The sequence below is a fragment of the Camellia sinensis genome, chromosome 12, assembly GCF_055761805.1.
Source record: "Camellia sinensis isolate YWXY chromosome 12, ASM5576180v1, whole genome shotgun sequence".
Lineage (NCBI taxonomy): Eukaryota > Viridiplantae > Streptophyta > Magnoliopsida > Ericales > Theaceae > Camellia > Camellia sinensis.
In genome coordinates, this window is record NC_138972.1 from 158,193,346 (window position 1) to 158,213,062 (window position 19,717).

The 19,717-nt window shown below is 39.0% G+C and overlaps 1 protein-coding gene and 1 pseudogene across 2 annotated transcripts; both read right to left on the minus strand.

Moving 5' to 3' along the window:
• Positions 1-850: 850 nt before the first annotated feature.
• Positions 851-18,875, minus strand: LOC114318402 (diacylglycerol kinase 3-like; annotated as a pseudogene). Its single transcript, XR_014345743.1, has 8 exons — positions 18,548-18,875; positions 16,145-16,266; positions 15,808-15,945; positions 15,642-15,727; positions 13,373-13,459; positions 4,048-4,123; positions 3,276-3,358; positions 851-1,175 (listed from the first exon to the last, which is right to left on the minus strand). The product of XR_014345743.1 is annotated as a diacylglycerol kinase 3-like (transcript).
• Positions 5,374-5,915, minus strand: LOC145804128 (3-isopropylmalate dehydrogenase, chloroplastic). Its single transcript, XM_082897886.1, has one exon. The coding sequence runs from the start codon at positions 5,887-5,889 to the stop codon at positions 5,389-5,391; it is 501 nt and encodes a 166-aa protein (XP_082754012.1). The 5' UTR covers positions 5,890-5,915; the 3' UTR covers positions 5,374-5,388.
• Positions 18,876-19,717: the final 842 nt, after the last annotated feature.

The following is a 19,717-nucleotide window of genomic DNA, read 5'->3' on the forward strand; positions in this document are numbered from 1 at the left end:
GCTTCAAGCCTTCTTCACTTTTTGGCAAGAGATCTTGGCCAAATCTTAGAGGACTGGAAGGTATTTGGGGTCAAAATCCTAGGGTTTTCAGACCTAGGGTGAGAGGAATGAAGAAGGAAAAGGAAAATGCAAAGAATGAGCTAAAAAAACACATTTTAAGCTGCTGTATTCGCACAGTCCGTTCGAGTGCCGCTTTTCCCGCTGGAGTGGAAGTGCTTCCAGCACAGATTCCAAAACTTCAAACGGGCATAACTCTCTCATCCGGACTCTGTGTCCAAATCGAAGCCCTGGAAATAAGCTTTCCAATGGTTCAAGCCTCACATCCAAATTCAAAGTGTGAAAAAAAAAAGGGCAAAAGAGTGGCGGCTTTTCGTAGGAAAAGTTATCCGAATTAAATTATCGGTTCACTCTTACTTTACCATCATGCTACCACTTCGATCAATACCCCAAAATAAAATAAGGAGGTTCCAAATACACTACTAAAAATGTCAAGGGCAATCTCACTTTCCACGCTTGAGCGTTGCTTTCCACGCTCGAGCGTGTGAACCAACAAAGCTGTCCGCTCGAGCGACCACCCCTACGCTCGAGCGGAAATTCACAACTCTCAGAATTTCGGACCGTCTACAAAAATATTGAGAACCTCTCAAGTCCGTTCGAGCGTCAACTCCCCCGCTCGAGCGGAGGGAAAAATTTCGGATCGCTACAATAGTTACCATATGATTTCTTCAAAGTGAAAGTTGGGACATAAAACAAAGTGAAAAGTAGTGTTGGTAATGCACTAGTGGAACCTTTAATGAGCAAAATCTAAAGAGTTCACTAAGTAAATTATTAGGCAAGGTAAAGCAAATGGTTGCCATAATTCAGTCATTTTATTACCAATATCCAGTGGTTCCCACAATTAACAAATCATGGATGCTTGACTTTGTATTTGAGCATTAGCATAATCATAGCTTGCAGTGCATGCACTTGTCTGATGAACACTTTGATAAACATGCAACTTATCGCAAACATACTAAAGTTGACAACTATGAATCCAATAACATGGAATGTTGCACCATTGAGATAATCAACATTGACAATGTCATTCGGTGGGAGTGTTCTGACCTTAAACTTGGAGCACTTATGCATGGTGTGAAGAACCATCCCTGTTTGCAACCGTAGCCAGAGTAGATCAACTTTGCAAAATGGAAGAATCACTTTAAAACTTGCATGTTTATGCCCAGTATGTGATATGCATTAAGCATATCAACAAAATTTAATTACTAAAAAAATTCAACAATCAATATCCATGTTGTAATTCGCACGTCTAAACAACATAGAGCAGTTGAATTTCAATCAATCCAGAAAAAATGCAGAGAATCGAAATTTCCAAATATCATAGACAGTACAAAGCAAAGCAATTGCATCAGTACAAATATACATGAATCAAAGGAAAATTTGCAATTGTTTTTGGTTATTGAAATCCTAACCAAGAATAACAGTGTGAGCCAACCCAAGGACATAAGTATAATTGGTACCCTTTGTGCTTCATTGATTAAAGTCATTTCCATTAATCCTCTGAGTTGTTCCCTAACAATCTATAAATCAGGGCATTTTGGAGCATCCAATTCCACCTTGGTAATAATGTTTTTGTCGTGTGACTGTCTCATGGATATATAACAGTCTAGCTTTCTCACAGAAAAATAGTTTACCAAGGTGGAATTGAATTTGGGGCTCTGCCTCCCTCTGGAACCACCATTGAGCATGGGGCTCAACACGGTACAAACAGATGATGGAAAGTTCAAAGCTCTCCCCTATGGCTCACCAAACCCTCCTAGTCACAAGAAGCTTAAAAAGTGAAACATAAGGCTAGGTCAAAAGCAAAGGCCGAGTAGAGAGCTTTGATTCATAAACCGCATGAGATGATATAGGTCAAGTTGTGATGTATATTGCTGCAAACTGGCCCCGTTTGTTTTCAGAAGTAAAATGGAGGGGATTGATAGTGAGGGGATTAAGTAAAATTGTGTTTGTTTTGATGATAATTGTTAGTGTAGGAATTGTTAAATTATATTTATATAAAATAATAAAACAAATAAAAAAATATAAAAAATTAAACATTAATATTTAAAAAAAATTCCCAATATATAAAAAATAAAAAAATTTCTAATCCCCTCACTATTTTTCTAATACCATCTCCACCTCCTCCATCTCAATCCCCCTTCCAACCTCCATCTATATCACCTCCTCCATCCTAATCCCCTCCCTAGCTCTACAAACAAACACAACACTAAATAATCCCACCTCCATCCTAATCCCCTCCCATCTATTTAACCCCAAAACAAACGGGGCCTTAGAGTTTTCATGTGGATCTATGAATATCAAAAGGTTTGATGCATGCAATTAATGCTCCAGCATGTCAACAAAGCAACTGAAAGAAGATAACAAAAAGCTGTAAAAGGAATACTGCATTGAGAAAATGTGTTGGAATGTTGACAGGCCACATTTAAGGTTTTTGTCTGTTGTATGTGAGGACCATTAAGTAAAAGGGAAGTCTTTGAATTGGGAAGCCAAATATCAAGAGCAATGAAAAAGCATTGCAGGTCATCATTGTCTGGTATACAGTTTTTACGGGCTGGCAACTCCAGGAAAGAGGAAAAGGTGTGGATTTGTATCTCTTCAACCTTCTCATGTGTATATATGGATATATGAGAAGTGTGAGTGTGAGAGGGAAGATAATCAAAGGTGCTACAAGGACAGCGCGGAGTGCTGTAAAAGGGGGTGCGTGATAAAGAGGTGAGGGGTGAGTTACAAAAATATCAATGAGCATGAAACCTATGAGGACTCAGGGATTCAATTACCCTCGAGCAGGGGTCTTGCGATTGATGTCGGGTTTTGTTTATTTTTATCTCACCGTTGTACTCTATTATTTATAGTGGATTATCCTCTCTCACCCGTGGACGTAGGCCTAAATTGCAAGGAGCAAGCACAAGAAGTTTTAGAGTTTGTCTTCTATTTGTTGCACCCCCCACCAAATCTTTTCCTTCTCTTTCTCTGCCTGTCAGCTCCCTAAATATTACAATCCTCGACATAATTGGATTCTTTTTTCTTAATATTGCCTTCCAACCATCTTTTGCTGATGCGTAATCTCTATCTTTTTCACTTTATTCAATCAATATGGTTTCTATGAAGGAAATGGAGATTAAAATTAAGGAACACTTGGAATGTTCAAGCTTCACAGATTTAGGTGCATTAGCACCTCGTAACCAAAACCAGGAGAAACAGAAATACAGTCAGACCTTATTTGCAAAAGGACCTTGTGCAAGGTAAGGCTTTTCATTGCGTAAATGATGAAAGCCATAAGCAATTTGTGCATCCATTCCTGCATCCATATATATAAGGTAAGCAACTGAAAAAAACATCAAGGATAACAAATTCATCAAAAGCAACTGAATAAGAGGTTGCATCAAAATTTCAAACAAATCTTACAATGGCATACTTTCTATTATTCATCAACTTAAGTTGTCCAACTCTTTTTATCGGGGTGTTTTTTTTTTTTTTTTTTTTTTGGGGGGGGGGGGGAGGGATAACAAAAATCTCCTTCTAGCTGAATGGTGGAAGAAGGTTAAGCTAGCAAACCCTTGCGAGTTGGGTAACGTTTTCTGGGTAAATGCAAGGATCTTCTGTTACTACTTAATTTGGGACCATTTCACACCCAAAAAAATAACAATAATAATTTCATCAGATGTGCAATTTAATTTTATAGACAGCTTTTCTACGAAAATGTTAGGTATGAGTTCAAGAAGATGATAAGTGGAAAAACATAAAATCCAAACCCCTTGCAATACATATTGATTTGGCAAGGACAACTCTCACTTTGCTCAACCCCATAAAAATTGAGTCAAAGCTACATTTTGGAAGGAAAGTTCAAACTTTCATGACAAATTAAAATGAAAAGCTCAAAGGCTGCAAGTTTGATGTAACAAATCTATAATTGGGTTAAAAAATAAAAAAAATAAAAACAGCTGAAATATGAATAATTTATCGTTTCTTAAGGCCAAATTGTCATACCTATGCTGAAATAATTATAAAACACGCCTTCATAGCAAGACACTTTCTCAGGCAATTCCCCTTCTATTTTCAATTCCTGTGCAATCCATCAAGATTCAAAACCAATAAAAGAAAAAACAAAAAAAAAAACAAGATAAATTTGCTGAATCACATAATATTTAGATTAAGAATGATTTCAACTAAAGATGAAAAGGCATTTAAATATTCAATCCAATATTTCTGTGCTCCACATGTATTCTTTATTTCAACTTTTTCCAGACTGCCTGTTGATGCTGTCATCATACTAGCAGATGGGGTACGCAAGCACTATGCCGCATGCACAGGAAATGAAATTGAACACACAACATATTGGAAGGAATCACTATTGAGGGAATCATGATTTTCTGGTCATTCTATTGGGTGAATTATAATGGATAATCAAAGTTCAATGTATTAGGCAAAAAATTCCCTACTGTGAGTAAATTACCATAATAACTTCAAAGACCTAAACTGTTCAAGGAATAATTTAAAAACAAAAACTGAATCAAAAGAAAAAGCTTAGGGGAAACAATGATGCAAAGAAAAGAGCAAGCGGATCAGACTCTTCCTCCTTGTACTGCTGCTGCATCAAAAAGAATGAAAGAGATTGGAAGAAAATAAAAAAGAAAGCCCTACACAAAGAAATGAATCATACTAGAAAGTTTGGGATCAAGATGAAACAGAGAACCTAGAAGTTCAACACGGATTTCCTGTTTCTTCTTCCAACCAAAAGATGAGGCATTTTCCCTTATCAAACAAACCTTTAAGTTTTGAAAAGTGTACTTTATATGATTTCCATTTTCAAAAAGCACACTTTTAGAGTGCACAACATCTTTCCTTTCAAATGGATTATAACAATACTAAGAAGTCAATTTGTTAAAATCCACCTACTCTCCACCTACTTCACCCACTTAAACCTACTCCACTAAACCTAACCCACTACACCACTACCACCTCACCTACTCCACTAAACCTAACCCACTACACCACTACCACTACCACCTCCACTTCACCTACTCCTTACCTACTACACACTCACCCTTTTCTATATATAGGAATCATGAATCATTGTAATATACAACAACATATATCAATATACATCAATCAATAATATACATCAATTTATTTTACATGGTATCAGAGCAAGGTTAAGCTCTTGGTATTCTTCGCCTTCCGGCGGGCGGCAACTTTGCCTTGACCGCCCGCCGGACCTCAACCAATTTGAGACCTCCATCAACTCGCAAGACCTCTCTCATACTTTCTCTTTCTAGAACAAGCCATGGCTCGAAACCATGCGGGTTGAAGTCAGATCTGTCATCAATTTTAACATGGTATCTGATCAGCTTTATCATGCAGCTCCAGATGGCGAAGCATCGTTACAGCACTCAACATTAGAGCTGTTGGGTTTGCCAAATTCTTTCCAGCAATATCAGGTGCAGAACCATGCACAGCCTCAGCAAGAGCAATGCCTCCCTCACCAATATTGCAGCTTGGTGTTAAGCCCAAGCCTCCAATCAACCCAGCACAAAGGTCACTGATAATGTCACCATACAGATTAGGCATCACTAGAAGGTCAAAAAGAGCTGGATTTTTCACAAGCATCATACAGCAGTTGTCAATAACAACTTCCTCATATGTTATGTCAGGATACTTCTCGGCAACTTCGCGACAACACTTAAGAAAGAGACCGTCAGTTTTCTGCATGATGTTGGCTTTGTGGATTGCAGACACTCTCTCTCTACCATGGGCCTTAGCATAGTGAAAGGCATATTCAGCCACCCTCAGACTTGCTTGACGAGTAATGATCTTCAAACTTTCAACCATGGGCCGTCTGCAAATTCACTCTCTCTCTCTCTCATCTTTCCACTTTCAAACCCACAATCCTTTTTTTTAATCAACCCACTCCCTCACTTTCTTTAAACCCCTCTTTCCCTCACATGGGCTTGTCCCCTCTCTCTCCTCCGTTTGATTTCAAAATCTATTATTTTTATTTATTTTCTCCAAACCACTTTCCTTATTTCCCCATCTTTCATTTTGATTTCAAATATATTTTTATTATTTCTTTCTTTATTTTTCTTTCACATTATTTTTAATCTTTTTCAAACCCATTTTACAAATTTGCCCAACCAACCATATTTTATTCATCTCAGGGATCAACCCTGATTACACTTTTACACAAAAAAAAAAAAAAAACAAAAAACAAAAAAACAAAACAAACAAACACATCCACAGGCGGGATTTGTTTTTCTTATCTACTCTGCCGCCGGTCTCTTCTTCTTGCCTCCGTCCTGGGCGACCCTTGACGATGCTGCCTCCGTGTTTCCTACGCCGCCGAGCACGTTCACTCCTCCATACTCCTCCACTGCAGCATATGGCGGACCTCCAAATCGGAACATCACAGTGGCCTTCCGCTTCAACTCCTTATTTTTCGCCTTTAGCACACTTATCTCTGCTCGCGCATCCTTATACATGCGTTGGAGCAGAGCCAGCTGGGAGTTTAACTGCTGCACCTCATTTGCCCTACTCTGCAGCCGGTTCGACAAGTTTGTAACCGCAGTCATGGTTTCCACACATGACTTCAATGTATACTGATTGGCTTCCACATCCGACTGCACTGCCATTCTTTGCTCCACAGACCGCATCGGAAAGTTCAACGGAGCAAACTCCGGGGCGCTTGGTTGAGGTTCCAGTGCCACCGCACCAGTTCTCTCTCTTGTTGACTCGTTGAGGTCGGGAAAGAGAGTGAGCAGACCACGGGACGAAGAGGCCATATTCTGGGTAGCTGAATGGGAAGACGAGGCCATGTTATGGGTTGCTGAGTGTTTCAGAGAACGGTTGGTTACAGAATGGCAACAGAGTGTTCCAGAATCTCTTTCTCAGAAACGGAAGAGTTTTTTCAAAGGATTTTCGGCGGTTTCAGACTGGTTTGCACAGCCTCCGCCTCAACCTTGGTTAAATAGCCGAGGCAGACACGCGCATCATGCGCCTCTCGGCGCTCGCCGACAACATGGGCGCTCCTTTTGATAGGCACGCCTTTTTATGGATTGGGCACGTCTTTTGATGGCACGCCTTTTGATGGATTGGGCACGCCTTTTGATGGCACGCCTTTTGACAGATTGGGCACACCTTTTCATGGGTCCGACAAGACTCTGTAAACTGTCCCGACATTAATTCCGGTTAGCTCCTTCATGGGTCCGACAAGACTCTGTAAACTGTCCCGACATTGATTCCGGTTAGCTCCTTTATGGGTCCGACAAGACTCTGTAACTCTGTAAACTGTCCCGACATTGATTCCGGTTAGCTCCTTTATGGGTCCGACAAGACTCCGTAAAACTGTCACAACAACTGTCACAACATTGTCTACTACAACGGTCCGACATGACCCCGTAAACTGTCTTCTACAACGGTCCGACATGACCCCATAAACTGTCTTCTACATCGGTCTGACACCGCAATCCAGTGTCCTCTACACCGTTATGACACCACCATACAGTGTCCTCTACAACGTTATGACACCCCCATACAGTGTCCTCTACAACGTTATGACACCACCATCCAGTGTCTTCACCAATGGTCTGACACGACCATACAGTGTCTCCTATCCTCTTTTATTTTTATGTATTTTCTTGTTTTGTTACTCTCTCCAAACTCAAGTTGGTTAGTTCCTATCCCCCTTGAGTTTGCGGGGGGCTGTTAAAATCCACCTACTCTCCACCTACTTCACCCACTTAAACCTACTCCACTAAACCTAACCCACTACACCACTACCACCTCACCTACTCCACTAAACCTAACCCACTACACCACTACCACTACCACCTCCACTTCACCTACTCCTTACCTACTACACACTCACCCTTTTCTATATATAGGAATCATGAATCATTGTAATATACAACAACATATATCAATATACATCAATCAATAATATACATCAATTTATTTTACACAATTCAACAAAGAGTAAGATGACTGAACCTCATTTTGCCATTTGATTTCCATGCATTATTTTCTATAATTATTAAGTGTAATGATAACAATTATTGCCATTATTATCTGGATAAATAAGCAAGTTAATGTGCATATATCTCCATATATCTTCCAGATTTATTTGTTGTTCAAAAAGACTTGACAATGTGGCAAAGTTTTAATTGTTAAAGCTACATTGCTGGTAGCCTAAGAATCACGGACACTGACACATGACATGATACGAACACGCCAACATGTAAATTTTTAAAAAATGTAGGACATGACACGCAAGGGACACGTGCAAAATATATAATTTTATATATTTATTATATGGCATATGCAAGGATAAATAATTATTATATGTAAGAAAAACTGATGTATTATTGATTGATGTATGTTACAAATGGTGAGGGACTCCTTATATAGGAGATGTAGTGGAGTAGGTGGTAGTAGGTGGTAGTGGTAGGTGTGTAGTAGGTGGCAGTAGGTGGTGGTAGGTGTAGTAGGTGGAGTAGGTGATGGTAGGTGGTACAAATGGTGAGGGACTCCTTATATAGGAGATGTAGTGGAGTAGGTGGTAGTGGTAGGTGTGTAGTAGGTGGTAGTAGGTGGTGGTAGGTGTAGTAGGTGTAGTAGGTGATGGTAGATTTTAACAGCCCCCCGCAAACTCAAGGGGGATAGGAACTAACCAACTTGAGTTTGGAGAGAGTAACAAAACAAGAAAATAATCTGAAAAATAAAAAATGGATAGGAGACACTGTATGGTCGTGTCAGACCGTTGTAGAAGACTGTATGGTTATGGCAGACCGATGTAGAAGACACTGGCTCGTGTTGGACCGATGTAGAAGACAGTTTATGGGGTCATGTCGGACCGTTGTAGCAGACAATGTTGTGGCAGGTGTTGTGACAGTTTACGGAGTCTTGCTGGACCCTTGTAGAAACTAACCGGAATCAATGTCGGGACAGTTTACAGAGTCTTGTCGGACCCATGAAGGAGCTAACCGGAATCAATGTCGGGACAGTTTACAGAGTCTTGTCGGACCCCTAAAAAGTCGCACCCTCAAAAGGTGTGCCCAATCTTTCAAAAGGCGTGCCATCAAAAGGCGTGCCAAATCCATAAAAAGGCGTGCCATCAAAAGGCGTGCCCATTCCATAAAAAGGTGTGCCAGACATGATGGCGAGACGCGTGACCATCTTGGCTTGCGCGCCCGTTTTGTCGTCTGTCGGCAAGTGGCGCATGATGCGCGTGTCTGCCTCTTCATCATGGTCTTTATAAACCGAAGCGGAGGCTGAGGCTTGGAAGCATAACAAACCAGTTGAAACCTCTTCGTTCTCTGAGAGCTTGTCGCTAAGAGCTGCAAATCTTGAAACACTCTGTAAACACTCTGTAACCAACCCTTCTCTGAAACACTCAGCAACCAATAACATGGCCTCGTCTTCCCGTTCAGCTACCCAGAATATGGCCTCTTCGTCCCGTGGTCTGCTTACTCTCTTTCCCGACCTCAACGAGTCAACAAGAGAGAGAACTGGTGCGGTGGCCAGTGAACCTCAACCAAGCGCCGCTGGTTTTGCTCCGTTGAACTTTCCAATGCGGTCGGTGGAGCAAAAAATGGCGGTGCAAACGGATATTGAGGCCAATCAGTATACTTTGAAGTCATGTATGGAGACCATGACGGCGGTCACAAACCTGTCGCACCGGCTGCAGAGTAGGACAAATGAGGTGCAGCAGTTAAACGCCCAACTGGCTCTGCTCCAGCGCATGTATAAGGATGCGCGAGCAGAGATAAGTGTGCTAAAGGCGGAAAATAAGGAGCTGAAGCGGAAGGCCACCGTGATGTTCCGATTTGGAGGTCCGCCATATGCTGCAGTGGAGGAGCAGGGAGTAGTGATCGTGCCCAGTGGAGTAGGAAACACGGAGGCAACACCGTCAAGGGCCGCCCAGGACGGAGGCAAGAAGAAAAGGCCGGCGGCAGAGTAGAGAAGAAAAATCCCGCCTGTGGATGATGTTTTTTTTTTTTTTTTTTTTTTTGTTTGTTTGTTTTTTTTTTTTTTTTTTTTTTTTTTTTTTTTTGTTGTGATGTAAAAGTGTGATCGGGGTTGATCCCCTGATATGAATAAAATGACAAGGTTGTGGAATATTGTTGGTGTTATTTGGTGGTGTTGTTTTGAATAAGAAAAATAAAATAAAAGAAAACAATGGATAAAGAAAAGAGAAAAAAAAAAAAAATTGGTGGATGGGTGATAAGAAAAACAGCGGTGTGATTATTATTATTATTATTTTTTTTTTTTTTTGTGGAATATAAAAAATAATAATAAGCAGAGAATGGATGTCGTGCATGTGAGTGGATGGGGCAGTGTGTTGAGTGTATGGGGCAGAGAATGGAATAAATTAAGAGAAAGGAGAGATATGATTTCTTTTGAGGCACACTCTGTGTATAAGCTACCCCACTCAGCAGTGGCCGCTCGAAGGCTGTGCGGGCCGTGTACTGAGCAAAAGATTCCTGATCAATTGCTGATGGGTTCTTGAAATAATGGAAAGTTGAGACAAGGATAGCCAAGGCATGGACATGGTTAACACTGACACTGAATTGATCTTGCAACATCCTGGCTCGCTGATCGCACATGCTCACAAGCACTTCTTTCCTTCTCTCCTTGTTATCAGCATCCATTCCCCTGTATTTGATGCCGCTAGCAATAGCCATAATGAAGATCCAAATCACGAGAATTCTCCCAGTCCGAATGGAATCTGAAACGCAAGGATCCGAGTCCGTCTTCTTCGATTTGGATCTGAACAATCTCGCGAAGAGAGAGAGAACCTAGTCTTCTTCTTCTTGCTCGAGTTTATAGTACCAGGGGGGCCAATTTGCGGAGTACTGTAGAACAACTGATCGGACAGCGAGTGGTGGTGGTGGCCGGAGATTCTAGATGCACGGCGACAGACGTACGGCGAGGTTGAGCGAGGGAAAACGAGAGGCGGTGGAAGAGGATCAGTTTTCCGGCGATCTTCTTGGTCGAGATGGAATTTGTTGAGCTCGATTGGACTTGTGCTTGAGCTGCGATTAGGGCAAAGAGTCGTTCCCGGAGACAAGAACCGCAGACACCGACGCTGCTACTGAGATCGGTAAGATGGTTCTTACACCTCATTGATATATATGTGTATGTGTGTGTCTGGTATCGTGGTGATGGGTCGTGAATGAGAAGATCAAGTTGGTGTTGTGTATGTGTCTGGGTTGACTGGGTGAGTCAAGGACAGCGACTCGAAGGAGTTGGGCGTGAAGGTGGTGGACTCGAAGAAATTTCAAGGTATGTGTAGAAAAGTCTAGCGGACTAGGTTGAGGTCCGGCGGGCGGCCAAGGCGAGGTTGCCGCCCGCCGGTGAAGCGAAAATACTAGGTTCTAAACCTGCTCTGATACCATGTAAGAAAAACTGATGTATTATTGATTGATGTATGTTACAAATGGTGAGGGACTCCTTATATAGGAGATGTAGTGGAGTAGGTGGTAGTAGGTGGTAGTGGTAGGTGTGTAGTAGGTGGTAGTAGGTGGTGGTAGGTGTAGTAGGTGGAGTAGGTGATGGTAGATTTTAACAATATGTTATATATTTGGAGAGACAAATAGAGAAACCAAACAAAAAGAAAAGCAAACAACCAAATAAAGAAGAAAAAACCAAACAAGGGCAGAATACCAAATGCCAACGGAAAGACTTCAACTCAAGACCTCTGTCAACCTGAGTTCTGAGACCATGTTAAGTCACCAATTATCCCAAAAGCTTGAGTGTTAGGAAATAAGCCCAACAATGTATATCAAACTATCAAATAGGAAAGTGTTCGACGAGTGTCACACGGTGTCAGACACAACACGTTACCTTCTTAGAGGTGTCCGTGATTCTCAACTACTAGCTTAAAGAATCTAGCATCTACAAACATTTTGTAATTGTGGAGGAAGAATTACCAAGTGATGCAAACTAATTTAGGCTATAAACAAGGACTATGTATAGACAAAGTTTTTAAAGGTGAATGCGTACCTCGAGGCGTTTTACCCCTTATGAGGCGAGGCGTAAGTCTCAGGGCGTTGAGGCGTAAGTATTTCAAATTTCAAATTTTAATCTTTAGTGAAAAAATTAAATATTTTTAAATAGTAAAAAAGTGAAAACAAAATTAAATATAAAGGTGTAAATGCTTTTCGCTTTAATCCGTTGAACATTTTACTGCATAGAAAGAAGTTTTCCTTCACTGAAAGTGAAATTGATATTCTTAACTTCAGTGATTGACCTTCTCACTTGACCATTAACTGTGTTTTTTCTTGATTGATCATTTACTTAATTTTTCCAATAGAATATAGTTGCAAAAATGGATTCTTTTTATTTTTTTATGTTTAAACAATCTAATAGACTAAGTTTAACAAAAGCCTAAGACAACCTCTGCATGTGCATACTCCTCACATGCTTATGCGCAAAAAGCATACAAAGCGCACCTAAGGCGCATTTCTCAAACTATGATACACAAGCCTTTGGGGAGTAATGCCTAAAAATCAAAATCTTGATGCGTTTTACCTTAGTCTCAAGGCAAGGCGAGCCTTAGGAAAGCCTTTTAAAACTCTGTGTATAGAAGGCAGGAAATAAGGGTAGTCGGTTAGTCTATTCCCAAGATCCTAGGAAGGATGGTTTCACTATGGTTGATTGTCCAGCAAGTGTGAAGGAGGACATTATGAATGTCTATATCATTTTAGTGGCATTGTAAACCGAAACATGAATGCTACATTATTGCTTAATCCAAGTAACGGAACGATTCATCTCCATTACGGACTTCAGAGTCACAGACCCACAAGCCTCTTTACCAGTTATCAGGTTATACCCAGGGTGCAGTCTGAGGGTTGAGTTTCATTATATGTTACTTAACTGTTCCTATGAAGGGGGCTTTGTACCTTCTCAAATTTGTATTAGAAGAGGAGACACATCTGTTTGGCCTATTTACTTTCTTAGTATTGATGATTTACTTTCTTAAGACAATATTCTCTGAAAATCTCATCAAGAGCATTAAAGATTATTTTTAGGAAGACAAATCATAGAAAAGTAATCTGCTAGCCTAGGATGATATTAACATATCGGTGTAACTAATGTAAAGCAGAAGTAAGAACAAAAGAATAATGCACACATAATAGGCATTCATGGCCATCACAGCAACATGAAAAGATGAGCTGCAGTCCAACTAAACTAAGATGTACTAAGAGAGAACTTCATTCAGCACAAGGATAGTTAAAAAATAAAAAATAAAAAGGTTGTCCTGCAAAAGCAGACGACTGAGAAACGAGATGCGTTGAAAATAGCTAAAATCACTAACTGATCAAGGGAAATGTATTCCACAGGTTTCAGAGCATGGGGTGGATCCACAACTTTCCCAGTAGGCATTGATATCAAAACATTCCAGCTGCAAAAAAATGAAGTTATGCTTCATAGAACTGCCAAGTATATGAAGATGTGATGACCAGAAACAGATGAGAATGTAAAGTATATAGAGTCCAAAGTCTACAAAAGTAATAGACATGCAAGTATGCAGATACAAACTCATACATATATATCAAGATGTTTCTTTCATGGAGCCAAAAACAATACTTAACATGAGAATGATTGTGTTCTAGAAAGCATAAGCTAAATATATTTGTTGACCATCAAAATTGTATAAAACATCACTTCTATCCCAAAAACCTTGAACCTGAATGTATGGACCTTTATGAGCAGCTATGTAGAATCCAACATCAAAAGGTAAAACAATAAGAGGTATCCTAGGAAAAAAAATTCACAAATTCGGGTCATTTCAGCCACTTCTTGGTCATTTCAGGCAACCTGAAATTGCACGAGAGGGCAGGACAAGATCATGACAGAGAAAGAGAGAGATGTCACTTTGTCTACGCAATACCCTTGGTTCAAATTTGATATCTGTACCACACTTTACTGAAGTACAGCCTTCCATCAAGGTACTCTCATATCACTGATAACCTAACCATTCTTCTTGCTGAAAAGATTGAATTTTTTTTAAAAAAAAATAGGCAAAGAAAAATAGAGATTATTGGATATTGTTTTTTATTTATTGCAATTTGTTAGTAGATAAACTAATTAACTAGTTAATAGTTAGTTTATTCAAAAAGGAACTAGTTCATTACGAAATCGATTGATTTCCATTTCAATAAACGACATTTGGAAGGACTATAATATCCATCACTTTACAGAATATTAATTAAGTTAGTTTTCTATATATAAATAGAAAATTACTATAGAAAATTACATTCCTAAAATTTCGTTTACCAAGCTACGTATACTTTAAATACCAGTTTCATTTGAAATTTTCAATAAGGTGTATTCTTTCCTCGATTTTGACCAATTAATAGGGGGGGAAAAATCACATATCATATTCCTTTGCTTTTTCTTTTTTAAGTCTTAGGTTTCAATTTCTGACCAATTCTAAGGAAATTCAATTTATTAATAATTAGTAGAATTCCTAGCATCTTACCAAGTTACCAAGTAGGTATTTTTTTTAGCAAACTTGGTTTTATAGAGTTTTTGTTAATTTTGATTAACACAAGGTTATTTTCCACCTCTGTGTAATTATCACTATATTTAATCTTGATAGAATGGTATTAGTTGGTTCCTTCTGTCATTCAAGCTCTACCCAAAATGTGGTGTACCAATTTGTTAATCCCCTTTTGTCATCTAATACAAGCTACAGACGTCCCTTTTTTTATTTTTCCTTTTTTGGCATACACCTACAGAAGTCCATAATCCATATAATAATGATTTTGGTTAACTGGTTGAGCATCAACTTAGAGGAGTCCATCAGTATATGAACTTAATAACTAGATTGACAACTTACATATTAAATTAAATGGGTCAATACAATGAATACAAACTCTACAAAGTAACAAAGCATTAGGCACCGTTTGGGGTGTTGGCTTTTTGGACCCAATCACATCACTCTCTCTACTTTTCTATACGTCTTTTCATAAAAGCCAAAAAGCCAGTGGAAGTCTGGGACATCCGAGGTGGCATGGGGGCAACCCTAAAATTAGTGATCTTTTTTCTTTTTTCTTTTTTTTGATAAATAAGCAACAAACTTCATTAGAAAAGCATCAAGGCGATGCAACCAATACAAAACACCCGCAAAAGGGGCACCAAGACTAACTAAGCAAATCCTCTACAAAATCTACAAAAACCAAAACATCGGGATCAACCGAACCCGTAACCCAACTATGCAATACCAACAAAAGCCAATTCTCTAACCAATAAACTGAATGGCACACGTCTTGGAAGACACGCCTATTGCGCTCCAACCAAAGCAAACGATGGGCAGCCAGAGACGCCTAAAATTAGTGATCTTACTTATCAAATATTAAAATAAAATAAAAATAATAATCAATTAGATATTCATTATCTGCACATGAACATGGTAGAAAACCAATGGCTTTGGAGAATCAACCTTTGAAGCAATATTTGATTTCCTTGGAACTGACATTACCAGCATCATCAATATAGAAATATCTACGAATAAGAACCAGAAAACAGAACAATTTCAAACAAGAATTTAAGTAATCAGAATCAAAGCAAAGAATGCCCACCTATCTAAACAGCATATTGAACCTGTACTAGCCCTGTCGAGAGTTCGTTTGACTGCTGATTTCCAGTTAAACGGAAATGAGCCACCCTGGCAAGAAAATAAGGCACCACTCAATAAGACAGGACAGAAGAAGAAAACCTGAGAAGTGGCTGCAAACAAAAGCTTACCCAACCAAAACTCCTAGACAAGTCATTTCCTGTACCAAGTGGAATAATTGCTGTTGGTGGAACTGGTTCCCGCCCTTGTTTATGAAGCTCTCCCAGGCTTCCCAAGACCCAACCAACCGTGCCATCACCTCCTGCAACCTGCCAAACCAACCTATTAATCCACGATTTCTCATGCAAAAATTCAGGACAAAAGTTCATGCAAAAAGTTAGCATATATGTCTTCACATTGACTATTACCATTTACATAGAGGAAATACAATTAAAATAATACAGCTTAATTATTAGTAAGTTGGTACATAAGAAAGAAACTGAACAACTCATTTGGCCATATGCATACCACAACCCTTAGCTTTTCACGAGTCTCTTTGGCACATGAGTCCCAATATCAGCCAACATCTCCAGGCAACCCAATCCATATTGAAGAAATTCATGAGGCTTCACAAATCGAAGGTCAAAAACCTAGCATAATGAAGAACCAAAAAAATTCACAGTTACAGTTGTCATCAAAATTAAACCATGGTGTTTTATTGAAACAACTGAGACTTCTGTTGAGTTGAGTTGATGTTTCAAGAGGAAAAATAAAAGAAACATATACATGAGAACTAGCTTATATTGGTGTCAGTAAGCCTTCAACGCCTGAACTACATAACCATCCAGAAGAGCAAATATGTAGACAAGAAGACTCCATCTAAGCCCAATGGCAATAGCTTTATTTGGACCATCAAATAGCGCTAGTTGTCGGTGACAATAGTCGAGTGTTTTTATGCTGTTTTATTGAGATTTCTGTTGTCATATTAGTGTTTTAATATAAATATGTGCTAAGGTGGAAGGGTTTTGTTATGTTCCCAAATCCTATTCATTGTATTCTCTTCTTTCTTCTTTTCTTTCTATTTTAACCCTAACCCTAATTCCTCACACTTTGGACTTCGACTTGGTATCACAGCGATTTAATTATGCCCTATTAACCGTTATTGGACTCCGGAAACCATCGCAAGGTAACAATGGCGTGCTAACATCATCATTTGCACAATAACGCCAATGTGCCATCATTATCCGTACGGATGTCGTGATCAGGCGAACAAGCAATTTGATTTGTCTTGCCCTCCTGGTAATTACAAGGTTGTTAAAATCGGAGTCCTACATTGGATCGTTGGAAAAGTTTACAAAATTTGATCGTAGAATTGGATTGAGGATTAAAATCCTACCGAAACAAACAAATTACATAGTAAAATTAATTTAAACAAATATTTCTTAAAAAGTATACACAAAATTAGCCTAATTATACTAAAAAGAAGTGAAGATATTTTGAAAATATAATACCCTATATAAAATGTAAATATAATGTTATACAATAGAAAACTCGATGGTAAAAGTTTTGCATTTGGTCAAAAAATAAGGTTTGTTGTTAGTGTCTCAGGTGGTGCAGGTTCAAGTCACGAAAATAGCCTCTCCAAAAATTGGGGTAAAGTTGCATACATCTTGCCCCCCTAAGACTTTGTTAAGGCTAAGTTTTTGTTTTTTTGACTAGTTAATTTTCTTAAATGACTGCAATATTTAAATCTTTGTTTTCTTAGTTTGTTTTTCTTAGTTTATTTAATTCAATATTACTTTTTTTTTTATTCATTTGGACCACATAAATTAGTATTTAGACAACAAACATAAAATTTATAGTAAAATAGGTCATACAATACAAAACCAAGCTTACAAATTGGATCGAATTCGGATAAAGATTCTACAATCTAATAAGATCAAATTACCAATATCGAAAGATCCTACCTATAAGGGATTTTTTACATAATTCAGATCGATTGTGTGTATATGGACCGTAAAATCGTAGGGTCATAAGATCCAGATCGGGATTTTGATAACCATAGATAATTATTGGAGGTGGCAAAGTTAACCCGAAACTGTGAACCTGCCCAATTATGCCCATTAAAACCTATCCAAATTCATAAATGGTTTGGACATAGGACACGTTTAAACCCATTTAAATAGGTACCATCTCATTCACCGCACCACCACCACCACCTCCTCCAGCACCATGCCATCACAACCACATCACCACCTTTACTACCGCAGCCACTCCACCATCACCAACACCCTTACCACCGTCGTCACTCCACTGCCCAATACCGGTGCCATCACTCCACCACCACTACCACAGTCTCTGCCACCGCAGCCACTCCACCACCACCACTACGACAACCAACACACTCACCATTGTCAACGTCGCCGCTCCAACACCCACTACCAGTGCCACCACTCAACCTCCACTGCCACCTCCACGATTCCACTACCACGGCCACTACAGCCACACGCTACTATCACCATTGTCATCACTAAGGATGGTCATTTTGATCCACTCCACATGGGACCTGACCCTACCCAATGTGAATGGGGAGCGGATTTTACCCAATCCATTGAAAAGTTCGGACGGAGGTGCGTGCACGTTTTTGCATCAAACTTATGAAAAAAATGAATTGTTCACATGTATATTCCATTCAACTATTTATGCCCCAAAAACACATTGTTTTTTGTTTATAAATTTATGTCTACACATTTAACTTTTGTTCAAAAAAAAATATATTTGAACGACATAAATAGTGTGTATTGAGGGTTTTTGCGGTGTACCAAAAGAATTACCCCTATTATTAACGAGAGACCAACTATTGTGGGGTAAATGTATTATATTAATATTTATGTACTGTACCGATAGAGAGAGAGAAAGAAAGAAAGGCACCTGTTCTTTGCCCATCAACTCCTGAAGCCTCGCTTTGAGCTTCGGGCCGTGGCGCCCACCGCTGAGCGAATTGATGAACACCACCAGGGCCAAGTCGGGGGGCTGAGCGGCCTCGCCGGCGGAGGCGTAGTGGTGGTTCCCCGGCGGCGACGTCCTTGGATTGAATCGCGTCGCGCATGGCTAGCCTCAGGTACTGGTGAATCGTAATCTTCTGCCTCAGTTCCTCCTTCAGAATCCGAGACCCGCCCAGCGTGCACCCCCTCATCGAGTCGATCAGGGACGACCAAGCCAGTGTGGTCCGACACGTATCGGACACTGGCGTATCCATAGCTCCGTATCCATAAATAATTATTTTTTATTTTTTATTTCTTAACTAAATTAATTTTTAATTTTTAAAAAAAATTTCTAAAAATCAAATGATACATAGTCTAAGAATCTTTTGATAAGTTATTTTTTATGTTGATAACTTATTTAATTATTTGGTAATTTTACAACATTTTAACCATCTAAAACCTATTTGGTAACCATTTCATTTTCCGTTTTCAATTTATATTTACAATTTTTTTTTAAAATGTCATAAAAACTTGTTTGATGATTTTTTTAGTTTATAAATAGTTGTCTTAGTTTATAAATTTGAGAAAAAAAAACTTAAATTTAAAAAAAGAGTTTACGTTGGTTTTTAAACTTTTTTTCAATTAATTTTTTTTTTCAAATAAAATTTTCTTTTTCAAATAATTTTTTTTCAATGAATTTTTTTTGCCAATTAATACTAACCGAGAAGGCAATTGGTAATGCTACTTTAAACCTTAGGGAGTAGATTGTAATTTTTAAAATATGGGGGGTGTTAATGTAATTTACCCAGTGAGAACAAAATTGGTATTTAAAAAAATTAAATTACTGAGGAAAATCTGTAATAAAACTTTAAACTCATGGAGGGAGATGTAATTTTCAAAAGGTGAGGAGAAAAACTGTAATAAACATAAACTTCAGGGGATGTCAGTATAATTTACCCAATGTGTAGAACTGTTCTGCCCGTGGGGGCTCATTAGGGATCCCGTTTTGATAATTTGAACCGTTCAATGTGTAGAACTCGTCGAGTACTACATGCTTGTGAAAAATCACGTTGATCATATATTGCTAACTACATGATCAAATTAGTTTGTATAAAAA

Bases quoted from the DNA above. Each gene is read 5' to 3' on its own strand.
- LOC145804128 (XM_082897886.1), bottom strand. From the start codon at position 5,889: ATGGTTGAAAGTTTGAAGATCATTACTCGTCAAGCAAGTCTGAGGGTG.